This window comes from Anarrhichthys ocellatus, unplaced genomic scaffold (assembly GCF_004355925.1).
Source record: "Anarrhichthys ocellatus isolate YVR2014 unplaced genomic scaffold, GSC_Weel_1.0 scaffold13, whole genome shotgun sequence".
In the NCBI taxonomy this organism is placed as follows: Eukaryota; Metazoa; Chordata; class Actinopteri; order Perciformes; family Anarhichadidae; genus Anarrhichthys; species Anarrhichthys ocellatus.
Genome location: NW_022280043.1, coordinates 7,458,370 through 7,470,141, shown reverse-complemented (window position 1 = coordinate 7,470,141; position 11,772 = coordinate 7,458,370). Strand labels below are relative to the sequence as shown.

Genomic DNA, 11,772 nt, shown 5'->3' with positions numbered 1-11,772 from the left:
ACAATTGTTTATTTTTCTCAGTGTGTTTGTATGAGAATACAATTTATAAAATACACTTGTTCTTTAAAAAAGAATGACATTTGATGTTTTAATTTAACAGTCGAAATGCTCTTTAATTTCCCATAATTCATCACGAATGGCTGTGAGTCTGTGACGTTGTTTGGTATCACAGGGAGGGGATAGAAAGAAAGTGCTAAACACCCAAAGCATAGGGATAAGGCTTAAAATTGGACAGGTAAATATATTTTAATGTAATTTCCTTTTCAGTTGATGAACCTACGCGTTAACGCGGTACTGGGTGTTGGTCAGTGTGTCACCTGGTGTCGTGAAACTTGTTATCCTAGCAAACGGAAGATAGGTAACGTCAACTGTCGACAGGGAACTAGCTAACGTTACTAGCTAGCTCCCTAGCTTAGCTGTGAGCTAGCAAAGCTATGCATGTGCAGAGAAATAAGTGATAACGTTAGTTCTCATTGCTAGGTCCCGAACATTGTTTGCTATCTGACGCACGTAAGGAAAATACAGAAATGTTAAATGTTGACTCTGCAATCGAGTCACTTAAATGTTAACAAGTGCTAATAACGATGGACGTGTTATTTAATATACACCAGCGACAGTTTGATATGTGTTTGTAGCAGGAAGCTAGCGACACATATCTAAAGCTAGTAACGATGCAGACCAAGACGTACTCTGAGAAATAACGTCAGGTCAGTATCTATTGTTACACAGCTTGCTAAACGGTGTAACAACCATCCGTTTCGTGACATTAAGCTAAAGCTAAATACAGTATTGTCATTCAAAACGGGGGTAAACTTCGCAGTCACTGCGTGTTTATCAGGCCACTCTAACCAGCTATGTCTAGTAAGTTATTGGAAAAGTTAACTGGCATTCTTGTGTGTGTGTGACATCTTTCTTACGCTACTCGTAACGTCCTTTAAAAGGTAGCCTGGGGTGGGCGTTAATAAATGATCACTCATGTCAGTTTTAATTAGCTGCGTTCAGCCGCAAACTGTCTCGTGACTTCTGTCATTGTTATCAGAAAGTTCTAGATTCCGGTGTGGTCGCGTTAGTTTCCGCTTGTGTCCTGTTAACCGCAGGGAGCGACCCGTTTCTCACCGCTACGGTTAGATCTGCTGCTATGTTAAGGACTGTCCACACCTCTTAGATCATTTGAGACAGCATTGCTTACTCATGGAGATGCAGCATTCAGTCTTATTACATCACATAACTGGAACAAACTCTCAGAAAACATGAGGTCTGCTCCAACTCTGTGTTTCTTATTTGAATGCCTTAATGTATCTTCAGCTCAAATTCTATGTAATAATAATTTAACAAATGTATATTTCAGGCTGTAACGTCAACAGTGCGAGTGTGCAGTCCTCCCTGCCAAGGAAGGAGAGGCACCAGGGACCATGAGTGCGAATGGCCCTCACACAGAGGCGACGATGTACTTCGAGGTGGAGGTGGATCACCTGGGGCATGATGACGAAGAAGAAGAGGAGGACAAGATACACTTCGACAAAGACGACGACCTGATCGCCGAGCCTTCGTCGTCTTCTGGACGGGTGTATGACCGCACGACGGTGCTCATTGAGCGGGACCCAATCCGGCTTGATGAGGAGGGAGAAGAGGAGGGTCACTGTGGAGGCTACGACGATGGTGTCACCTTCCTTACTGAGGGGGAAGGAGATGAGGAGGATGGCTCTCTGGCCTTTATGAACGACCCCGATGGCATGTCACAGGGTTATGTGCACCACACCATTTCTCCAGACCAGATCCAGTTCACAATAAATCCAGGCTCCACTCGCATGCCACGTAACATAGAGGGGGCCACCCTCACCTTGCACTCCGAGTGCCCAGAGACGAAGCTGAGAGAGGTAAGCCTAAATATATGCGTCTCCTCCGAAGGATACACAGCTGCTACTTAGTACATACTGATGAATTTTTTATATGCTTGTTGGATTACCAAAGACATCTCTTCTGTCAAGTTTAGTCTGAACACAGATGTTCAATGTTGTCAACAGGCGGATAGAATGTGGTCAGCTCTATTGCTGCAGTAATGCTTTGTTTTGTTTCTTTAGTGCTGAAGTAATTGTTTGGTAATTGTTGAAGTAATCACTCGGTTTAGTTGGTGGAGGCTCTTCCAATCATTCCAGCTAATTGCTCAACAGAACAGCAGATGGTTTAAAGATAGATCTAACGTGTCTATTGTCCTTACAGAGTGTTTGAGGCATAATGTAGCAATATAGCAAGTGGTTGCTATTTTGTTAAGTGAAATGCAAAGTACAGTTGCAAATACATTAACATTAAGCTGGAAGGTCTTTCAGAATTAGCTTCCCCAGCAGCTTGAGGTAGAAGTTAGCGACTCAATGCAACAAAGATTTCAGTTTATGTTTGTTGGTGGTGTTCCGTGTTCGTGTGTAGAATCTGCTCGGTTTTGACACCAATCCCAGCTTTATTAGTGGAAGTGGACTTTGAAAACATCTGGCGGTGTGCACTGGTAAAGTAGCCGGACCTTGTGCGCTAACGGGTACAGTGCTGAAGGACTGCTGGGAAGAACCCTGTCCTGTATTTCAGTTCTTTCAAATGACACATGGTTCACACTTCCCATCAAGGAAATGCGACATACAATTATTGTGGTGATGTGTCAAATCCACTTTTTAGTGAAAACCATCTGTTGACATGATTTTGAGGGAACCGGGTACTTCCTTTTGTGAAGTCTTGTGGCTGCATCGCCGAGCCTGGTGTTTGTTTAATCTGTGTGTCATGTTGGATTGTCTTGATCAACATCAATGTTTGTCCATTGTTGGTTGGCTTTTATGTGTATCGATTTCAGGTTCAATGTTATTGTTGTGGCTTGATTTACTGTGACATTGTTATGATGATGACAGAAGGAATTTCCAAGAGGACAGTAAGCGTTCAGCCACGATCCTTCAATGTGCGCACGCCAGAAAACAGAAGAAACCTCGAACTAAATTTATCTCCATCTTGCTTATTCAACGAGCAACGTCAAGCATTTAGTAATACATTGCTGTGAATACATTCACATAACCATTTAGTTTGTAATGCAGTGGTCTTTTTCCACTATACGTGTGGGAGATTAAATCATCCAATTCTCTCTCACGGATCAAAGTGATGGTGGAGCAGAGTCACGATGGTGGAGCAGAGTCACGATGGTGTGGGAGATGGAGACAGTGCTGAGCTACAAGCTTTGGCAGGCGTCCCACAGTAGCTCTGGATGTTTGCTTCACAAATGATCTCTCCCACATCCTTAAAATCTAAAGGAATGGCCTTGATGAGGTGTGTAGGAGAAGGTGTCCTGAAGTGAAGGGTTGAGACTGCTAGGATGAACACCATACCCATGTGTGAGTTATTCCTCCAAACTCCCAAAGCCACCACTTGCACCATCACAAATATTAAACATCACGAAGGAGTTGTTTTTACAATATCAGTGAGTTAAAGGAATATTGGTCGCTGAGAATGTAGATCCTCTTGTCCACCACACGCTTCCTCCACCTAACGTTGTGTTGAACACAGGGTAACGTTGTTTTGAAGAGGAGAATGAGCTGCTTTTCATTCACATTGCCTCTGGGCTTTTTGTGTGAGTAGGGAGCAGGAGACTGCCACACTGCAGTGGAGCTCGGTGCTGTGAAACAGAATTGGTTGGGATGTATTGCATGGGGGTGTTAGTCACCATCATCACTGTCCTTTTGTGATCGCTCGCTTCATGTGCTGACGGGGGGGCCGAGTCATCGAGTTCAGGTCCCGTCTGAAAGGTCAAACCGAGTTTGAATTCAACCATGTTTTTTTAAGCACTAAGGTCCCTCCACCCCTCTTCTTCCTCCGCCAGGTGAAGCGCTACCAGTGCATGTTCGAAGGCTGCACCAGGACGTACAGCACGGCGGGAAACCTGCGGACGCACCAGAAGACCCACCGGGGCGAGTACACGTTTGTGTGCAATCAACAGGGCTGTGGGAAGGCCTTCCTCACCTCCTACAGCCTCAAGATCCACGTGCGCGTTCACACCAAGGAGAAGCCGTTTGAGTGCGAGGTGCAAGGCTGTGAGAAGGCCTTTAACACGCTATACAGGTACGCCTTTACACAAGTGATGTAGATTGGATTGTGTCATCAATATAACTGAAATGTATAATTGTCTTTGGTTTTATATAGAGTCGTGCTGCTCTATTTTTGACAACAGCAGGCCCAGGTTACAGTCTGTCTATTTTGACCAGGTTCTTAGTTTCTAGTGTTTTCACTATTCTGATGTTGCTGTATTTTGGCTGAGGTCTCAAGCAGTCACCATCCGAGCCCTCTGGTCTGTATTGTGTCTGGATTACGCTCTGCCATTAAATCCCTGGCGCAGGCTGGTACCCAGGGCAGCCCACTAGTGGCACACATGACCTGGGTGGATTCTCTTTTCAATACCATTACTTTCCTCTCCCCGTTTTCCATGGCACGCAGATTCTCCTATACGACCACCACTTACTTCACCGTGTACTTTGTTCAGTTTTCTTCCATGTCTGTGTTGATGCAGTTGTGATCGAAATGTGGACTCGACTGTCTTTTTTTCATGATGCTTTGTGGACGGTCTTAAAACAGGAATCAACACATTCTGTTTAATGCCACTGTGCTTCGCTTGTTTCTCTCTGCATGTCTCCCGTTGTGGTTTTAATGCGACACACTTGATTGTCTCTACAGACTAAAAGCACACCAGAGACTTCACACAGGCAAGACATTCAACTGTGAATCAGAGGGATGCACAAAGTACTTTACCACACTTAGCGACCTGAGGAAGCACATTCGCACACACACGGGGGAGAAACCATTCCGGTGAGCATTTCCATTATCGCACCATATTTAATCCCCCCCCCCTTTAGTAGAAGATGAAGGAACTGTGATACTGATAAATACTCACAGATCGCTCTCTAAGTCTGTTTTAATGTTTGCTTGTCTACACAAATGACATGGTTAGGGCATTGCTATATTTAATGCTTTTACTCTGTTTTTTTGGGGGGGGGGCTGCACTTTGTGTGTCATGAAAATTCTAAAAAAGTCTATTTGTATATTTCTAACATGGTTTTTTTTTTGTTTTCTGTCTTTGCCTTCAGGTGTGACCACGATGGCTGTGGCAAAGCATTTGCTGCGAGTCATCACCTAAAAACACATGTACGGACACACACAGGTACATTTCCTGGTTTGTTTTATGTAACAGCTGTGCCTCATTTGCATTTACATTGTTACAACTGCCTCCCACACACACACACGTGTATATATATATATGGACATTTTTCTGTGGTTTTGTTTGAACTATCTCTTCCTTTCAACGGTCTGTGTAGAAATGTAGTTATAGAAGCAGAGATGGAAAAAGCTGTGTCCATGTGTACTTATTGGACAAATGACTTCCCTGATTGGCAAGAGGTCATTGTTAGATTTCTTTGTAACATTTTTCTCTATTAAAAGTTAAGTAGCAACTTTTTATCTCGGCTGACGTTTTAATGCTTAAGCGTAACTACGAGTCTCCTTCTGTATCCTTCCCTCTTCGTCTCTCTTCACTCCGTAGGGGAGAAGCCATTCAACTGTCCCAGCGACGGCTGTGAGAAGACTTTCAGCAGCCAGTACAGTCTGAAGAGTCACATCCGGGGCCATGACAAAGGGCAGCCCTTCACCGTCACCCTCACCCACCCGCTCTCTGAAGTGAGTCCCAGCACAGCACATGTTCTCCATGCACAGCCTGAGGTTCACGTGACACCAAATGAACCTCTGCAAATCTTTAGAGTAAACCACTCTCATAAAAACTACTTTTGCACACCTTTTTCTCAAATTAATAGTTATTCATTGTCATTAGCCGCTAGTTTGCTTTTTTTTGGTGAAACAATTTTTTTGTTGTCATTCTTTTCCAATTTTGCTCCACTCTCATGACGCTTGATACCAAAGCAGTGGCAAGTTTTAATCGGGTCCAATTAATCTCTTAATTACAGGATGCAAATCACTCGCTGTGCCTCAGTGACTTGAGCCTCATCTCTACCGACTCGGAGCTACGAGAGAACATCCATAATGTGAGTCTGGTTTAAAACATGTTCTCAAGATAGTCCGTAGAGATGGCCATTAACAGGCAACTGTATCGACACCTAAGTTCAATTGTCACTGTATTAAAAATGTAGAGGTAAAACAAGAATTTCTGCCATTTAATGCATTTATTACATATGTTTTAATTGTATTGCAGGCTCACCATTTGGACCTCAGCAATGTTACCCCTGTGAAAATCTTTGAGCTCATGTTCCAGAGTCCTGAAAATAGTGTCAGCCAAGATGATTCCCATCCCAACGGTGAGTACACACCAAACACCGTCAGCCTGAATTCTATTGAATGTTCTCGTTCACTGAGGGAAGTGTTTTTTATTTTCTCTCTTCCTCAGAGAGCCTTGCTGAATCCTTCAGCCTAGAGACGCCTACCCACTCGCTGGTGACTGATGGATCGCCTCTCTTCTCTTTCTCTCTGCATCCTACCTGCTCGTCCTCCTGTTCCCACACGACTACAGCTATGGAGGCTCCTTCCCGGCTCCGTCGGAGCTCTTCCTCTCAGGCCTCCACCACGCCTGCTTCTGTCACCGCTGCTGTCGGCTCAACACAGCCTCCCCCTTTCATTCAAGTGACCGGGCCTCAGCAGATCTCCGACGTGCCTGCCCAAGCTTCCATCCAAGCACCGAACCATGTGACCCCCCAGCACTACGTGGCACTGCCGCCCGCATTCCTGCAGCCGGATAGTGACACCCAGACCGCTCCTCTACCGCCAGCTGTCGCCGCTCCGGCGGCTCCAGCACCGACTACCGCAGCGCCGGGCACCGCTCCCGCGTCTGTCGTTGCAGCCGCCGCAACAGACGCTGTCGTGGCGGCTGCGGCTCAACCTGTGCCTTTGGCCAACCACCCCGTCACCATCCCTGGCCCCGGTTTGGCTACCACCCCCGCCACCATCACCATAGCTCCCACCCCGAACCTGCTGCAGCCCAGCCTGGTCATGACCGACCAGAACCTCCAGTGGATCCTCAGCAGTGCTGCCCGCAGCCAGCAGAACCCAGATCAAGCGGTGAGTAATGCTCCCACTCAGAGAAATGGTGCCTCGATCTGTGCTAGTGTTGATTTTGTGATGTGTCCTTAAGTATATATAAAAAAAAAAAAAAAAAAAGCATTCCTACATTTCTTTCATTTTGCCTTCTAATCATAAGTATGTTCACGTGAGAGGATTAGCAAAAAGCTGCATCCGTGCTCAGCAGGGACTCTGTATTTGCAGTAAGTGTAGCAAAGGAAAAGGTGTTACTTTTGATCTATATTACTTTTAATAAAACACAGACACACCACACATTTCCCTTCAACCTTATAATGCTTTAGCGTGTCCTCATCATATCCTGCTTCAACTGTGGTGTTAAATATTTGTTCACAGTCGCATCAAGGAACTCAAGTGGAAAAAGTTTTCTTCACCACAGCCATTCCAGTGGGAGGAAATGCTGGTAAGTCAATGAGTTGTGAGTTATTCTATATTTTTAGACATGGGCCAAAAGGCTGTAATTAACTCATAAATGTAGTTTTGATATCCAGGGCCGTGCTCAGCTTTAATAGGATTCATTAAATGGTAGAATGGTGTCCAGAGAGCTTCACTAAGATACTGTCACAAGTAATGCACCGTGCTAGAACTGTTAAAATAGTGACTATAACTTTTATATCTCATATTTATCTTAACTTTCTTTTGGTATGCTTTGCAGGACATTTGTGCTTCTTTGTTTTCGGTGAACTTAAAGTAAATTTTTTCTGTTTTCAGGCAGCTCTGTTCAGCAGATCGGCCTCAGTCTGCCTGTCATCATCATCAAACAGGAGGAGTCCTGCCAGTGCCAGTGTGCCTGCAGGGACGTGGCTAAAGACAAGAGTTCAAAGAGTGCCTCCTCCGTTGTTTCCGCCCCAGCACCGCCGCAACCACCAGAGCCCCCTCCCCCCCCACCGTCACAACCCCCAGAGCCTCCACATCCTCCAGCCACCGCGTCTTCTTCATGCAGCCTCCCCGCGGCTTCCTCCAAGGTGGGTGAGGTGAGGCTGGAGGTCCCCTCTTCTTCTTCTTCTTCTTCTTCTTCTTCCTCCTCCTCCTCTTCCTCAGCTCAGACTCTCTCCACGATAGTGAGCAGCACCGCCACAAACCCCCCCTCGTCTGACGGGTTAGCCAACATGGACGTCTCGGACTTCCTCTCCCTGCAGAGCCCCGAGACAGCCGCCAACATCGAGGCTCTGCTGCTGGTCGCCGATGACTTCAGCATGGCCACTGACGGCAATCCTTAGAAGAGCGGCCTTCTGAGTGCGCCCACAGGCTTCAAATCCACCCACAGCGACGCCTCTTCTTTCTCCCTATATAGTGTGCGAATCTGCAGTGCTTTCTGTTCTGTAGAGAATTGTGCAACACACACACATACACATATACGTGTATATATATATATATATATATATATATATATATACACACACACACAAACTATGAATACTTTTTGTCTCATTGCAGTAGTTGTATTTTTAAAGACAAGATTAGTTTGCTTATTGAGATTTAGCAATGTCTATGCTAATGATGATAATGCAGGGAAAAGGCAGTAGATCCTTTTCTTTTTTTATAAACATAATCCAAATGTATATAATAACTCAATATCCAATCTGAATGGATTGGATGAAACAAACAAGTGTTGTTGAAGCACTGATAACTTAAGAGTTCCATTTTCCTTGAAGGTCAGACGCCTGAGCAGGAAAACAACTTGTCTGTATATCTTTGTACTGTACTACAGGTCCTAACATGCTTAACGCTGGTATGCAACTGACCAGAATGCACTGTTTATTGGAGGAATTTACTTTAAGCATTGCTCCCAATAGTAATTTGAAGGGTTTGGTCACATCGCCCCTCATAAGGCTACAACATGAAGTGATTTCCTCCGTATTTAGTTGTTGTTTTTTCCCTAGGAAGACTAGTGTAGTCCAGAAGATGTGATAGTTCTTTTATTTCTTTTGACAGATATTTACTAATCGAGAAAAGAACTTGTGAGCTGATCTGCCTCTTTCAGTAAAAGTTAATACATCGATAAGTTGCCTATAACTTAAACTAATTTAAAATTGTACATGTTAATTTATTGAAATACATGATTCTTTCATCATACTGGTATTACCCTTAAGATAGCAGAAAGAAATCTATTAATTTATTCCAATCACTTGTGTTTTGAAGTTGAGCTGTTTTTATGTTACTGAATTGTTTTATTTTAATTTTGTAAGAACGTGATGGGTATCGTTTGAGAACAGAGGCACCTGCAGTCGAACGCACAGTGAAACTAAACGTCCCGAGGATCCGCTTGTTTGCAAAGATTGTCCATAATGAGACAGTAAGCACCTACTGTCGACACCCCGTGTTTTCTAGGGTTGGGACCCTCTCAGGGATGCATCAAGTCACTCACAACTGATCCCGGTTCCCTTCATTTGTTACTCAGACATACGTTTTTTACCAGATGCCCACACACTTGCTGTAGCCCTCCGTTTCGCTGCACTCTTCCCTGTTTATTGCACACTAACTTGTAAAGTGAGTAATCCGACAACTTGTTCAACTACAGACCTTTTTTTTTTTTTTGTATACAACTGCTGTAAAGTAGCATTTAAAAGATGTCCTGACGATGTAAATACAGTACATTTTAGTGTAAACATCTTTTGAGAAACTTGTAGATTATTCTAGAATTTGTATTTTTGTACAGACTTTTTGAAGTACTAACTGAGTTTGGAGCGTGCGTGCGTGCGTGCACCCTTAGTTAATGTATAGCCTCTGTCCTTGCATTCGTCCCCGTCACATGTATGCAGAAGAGTTTTTTGCCGTGTTTCGTTGAATCGCTCGTCAAGCAGCTGGGCTTTTGTACAGTCCCCATAGTCACAGAATATACGTAACACATAGCCTCCTGCTCAGAGTTTACCAGTATTGTTTCACACGGGACACAATGCAATGATGAGAGAACCAAGGCATCATGCCCTGTATACGAGAGAGTGCAGAGCTACTTGGCCTTACAACAGAACTATTTCCTTGAGCCTCCTTGCCTTCACAGTCTCTGCTTCAGACAGACATGCCAACCCATCATCTCATCGAGTCTCAGGCGATCACTTCCAGCAGCAGACCACAATAAGGCGAAAAGCGTCGAGACACAAAAGTTTACCGTTTTCCTAGAAACTGCCGTCTGTTTGGAAAGTCGTGAATGGATATGCAGCGTAACGGTTATAAGTGATGTCACTCTACATTTTTAGATCCAGGCTGTAGGATCAAACCAAACCGACACGCGTGTCACAGAACACACGTCTGGTTTCTTTTTGCCAAAATTTAGGAGTTGAGCGTCCCCCTCAACTCACAGGTGCCAAGAAGGACCGTCAGATATGTGAAAGGCTCCAGTCACACATGTGCTCTAAACCATTCCATATATGCAGTATTAGTGTCTGTGCTCGGTTCCATTGGATCACAAAATATAAATTGACTCAACATTTCTTTGTAAAAGGCACTGAAAATGACTGCCGGGTGTCCAGTTCATACATGCATACAGTCAAAGAACTATGCAATTTTACGTATGGCATAAGTAAGTTAAAATACTGACTCCATGACAAACATTCATTCCTCCCTCCATGAAGTCACATTCTGCCACAACCTTGTATGCAGAAGTCGCCTTTCTAATGCATACGATGTTTAACCCGTTTCTGGAAGTCCAGTACATTTTATTTCACATTTGAGTGGCGTGTCCGAGTACTGTTCCCATGAATGTTGCAGTGTGATCCTTTTTACATGCTGTTTGAAACCAACTGGATTTGTTTGAGTATTTAGTGAATGATTCTGTTTTAAGAATTGTTTGTCAAATGTATGCAGCTTTTTTTCTTTCCCAGATACATTTTGTGTAAACATGATTCATTTGGGCTCACTCCAATTATGTAATCACTTTTCACTCATTTAAAAATGTTGATGTGGATAATTTGTTGGCTCATCTTCCACCAGTGAAAGTAGAACTGACAGCGGTCCATATTTGTTTAAATCAATAAGCAGATGAATCGGTGGACATGTGGCCCAGGTTTGTCTTTCTGGGAGTTAACCTGAAATGCAAACATCAGAAGAACAATTCACTGATGGAGACATTTGTTTGGAAGCAGATCGTTTGATCACAGAATGTTAGCCAGTTCTTTTTGAAGGTGAGAGCTGAGTTTTTCCTATTGGGCAACATTTTAAGAGAAAAGAACAATATGTTTCCAAAGGAATGTCTTGAAACCCAAAGAGTGAGGAATAATTAAGGGTTTGTATTTTTTTTTTTTTTTTTAAAAAGAATGTACAATGTGAAAATGTTTGCTTATGCTTGTTTTGTACAAAAGTAATATGATAAATACATTTCTGAATTGAGAGCAATATAATACTAATAAAACCTTATCCTTGTCACTGAAATGATTGCTTCCTCTGCTTAATGAAGTGCTTCACAGTTCAGATTGACCTTAATTAGATTTATTTAGTCATAAAATAGAAAGAAGGGGGGGGGTGTTCCACTTCTGGTCACTTCTGCGGTGGTAAGGACACATCCTGGAGAGATTTTCTCTGTGGGAAATAAAGATTGCCTTTTTAAAAACAAAAAACGGCATTAAGTCTCAACCGTCCAAGGAGAGAAAAAGCGAGCTCACCACTAGTACACCACTTAGAGCCTTCAAGTCATTCAGGACTTGGTTGCACAGGTTTAATTTGTCGGACAGGGTC

At 43.7% G+C, this 11,772-nt stretch overlaps 1 protein-coding gene across 3 annotated transcripts; it reads left to right on the top strand.

Annotated features, from left to right (window-relative positions):
* Positions 1-44: 44 nt before the first annotated feature.
* mtf1 (metal-regulatory transcription factor 1) lies at positions 45-11,469 on the top strand. 3 transcript variants are annotated; one of them, XM_031853111.1, is made up of 11 exons: positions 45-235; positions 1,349-1,877; positions 3,851-4,089; positions 4,699-4,830; positions 5,109-5,182; positions 5,561-5,694; positions 5,979-6,056; positions 6,224-6,326; positions 6,416-7,083; positions 7,438-7,504; positions 7,813-11,469. In XM_031853111.1, exons 2-11 carry the CDS (start codon positions 1,413-1,415, stop codon positions 8,319-8,321), a joined length of 2,469 nt encoding a protein of 822 aa, XP_031708971.1. In that variant the 5' UTR covers positions 45-235; positions 1,349-1,412; the 3' UTR covers positions 8,322-11,469. The 3 variants fall into 3 exon arrangements, with proteins under 3 accessions (XP_031708971.1, XP_031708972.1, XP_031708973.1); XM_031853112.1 differs by lacking the exon at positions 45-235 and adding an exon at positions 247-707; XM_031853113.1 differs by lacking the exon at positions 45-235 and adding an exon at positions 714-1,255.
* Positions 11,470-11,772: the final 303 nt, after the last annotated feature.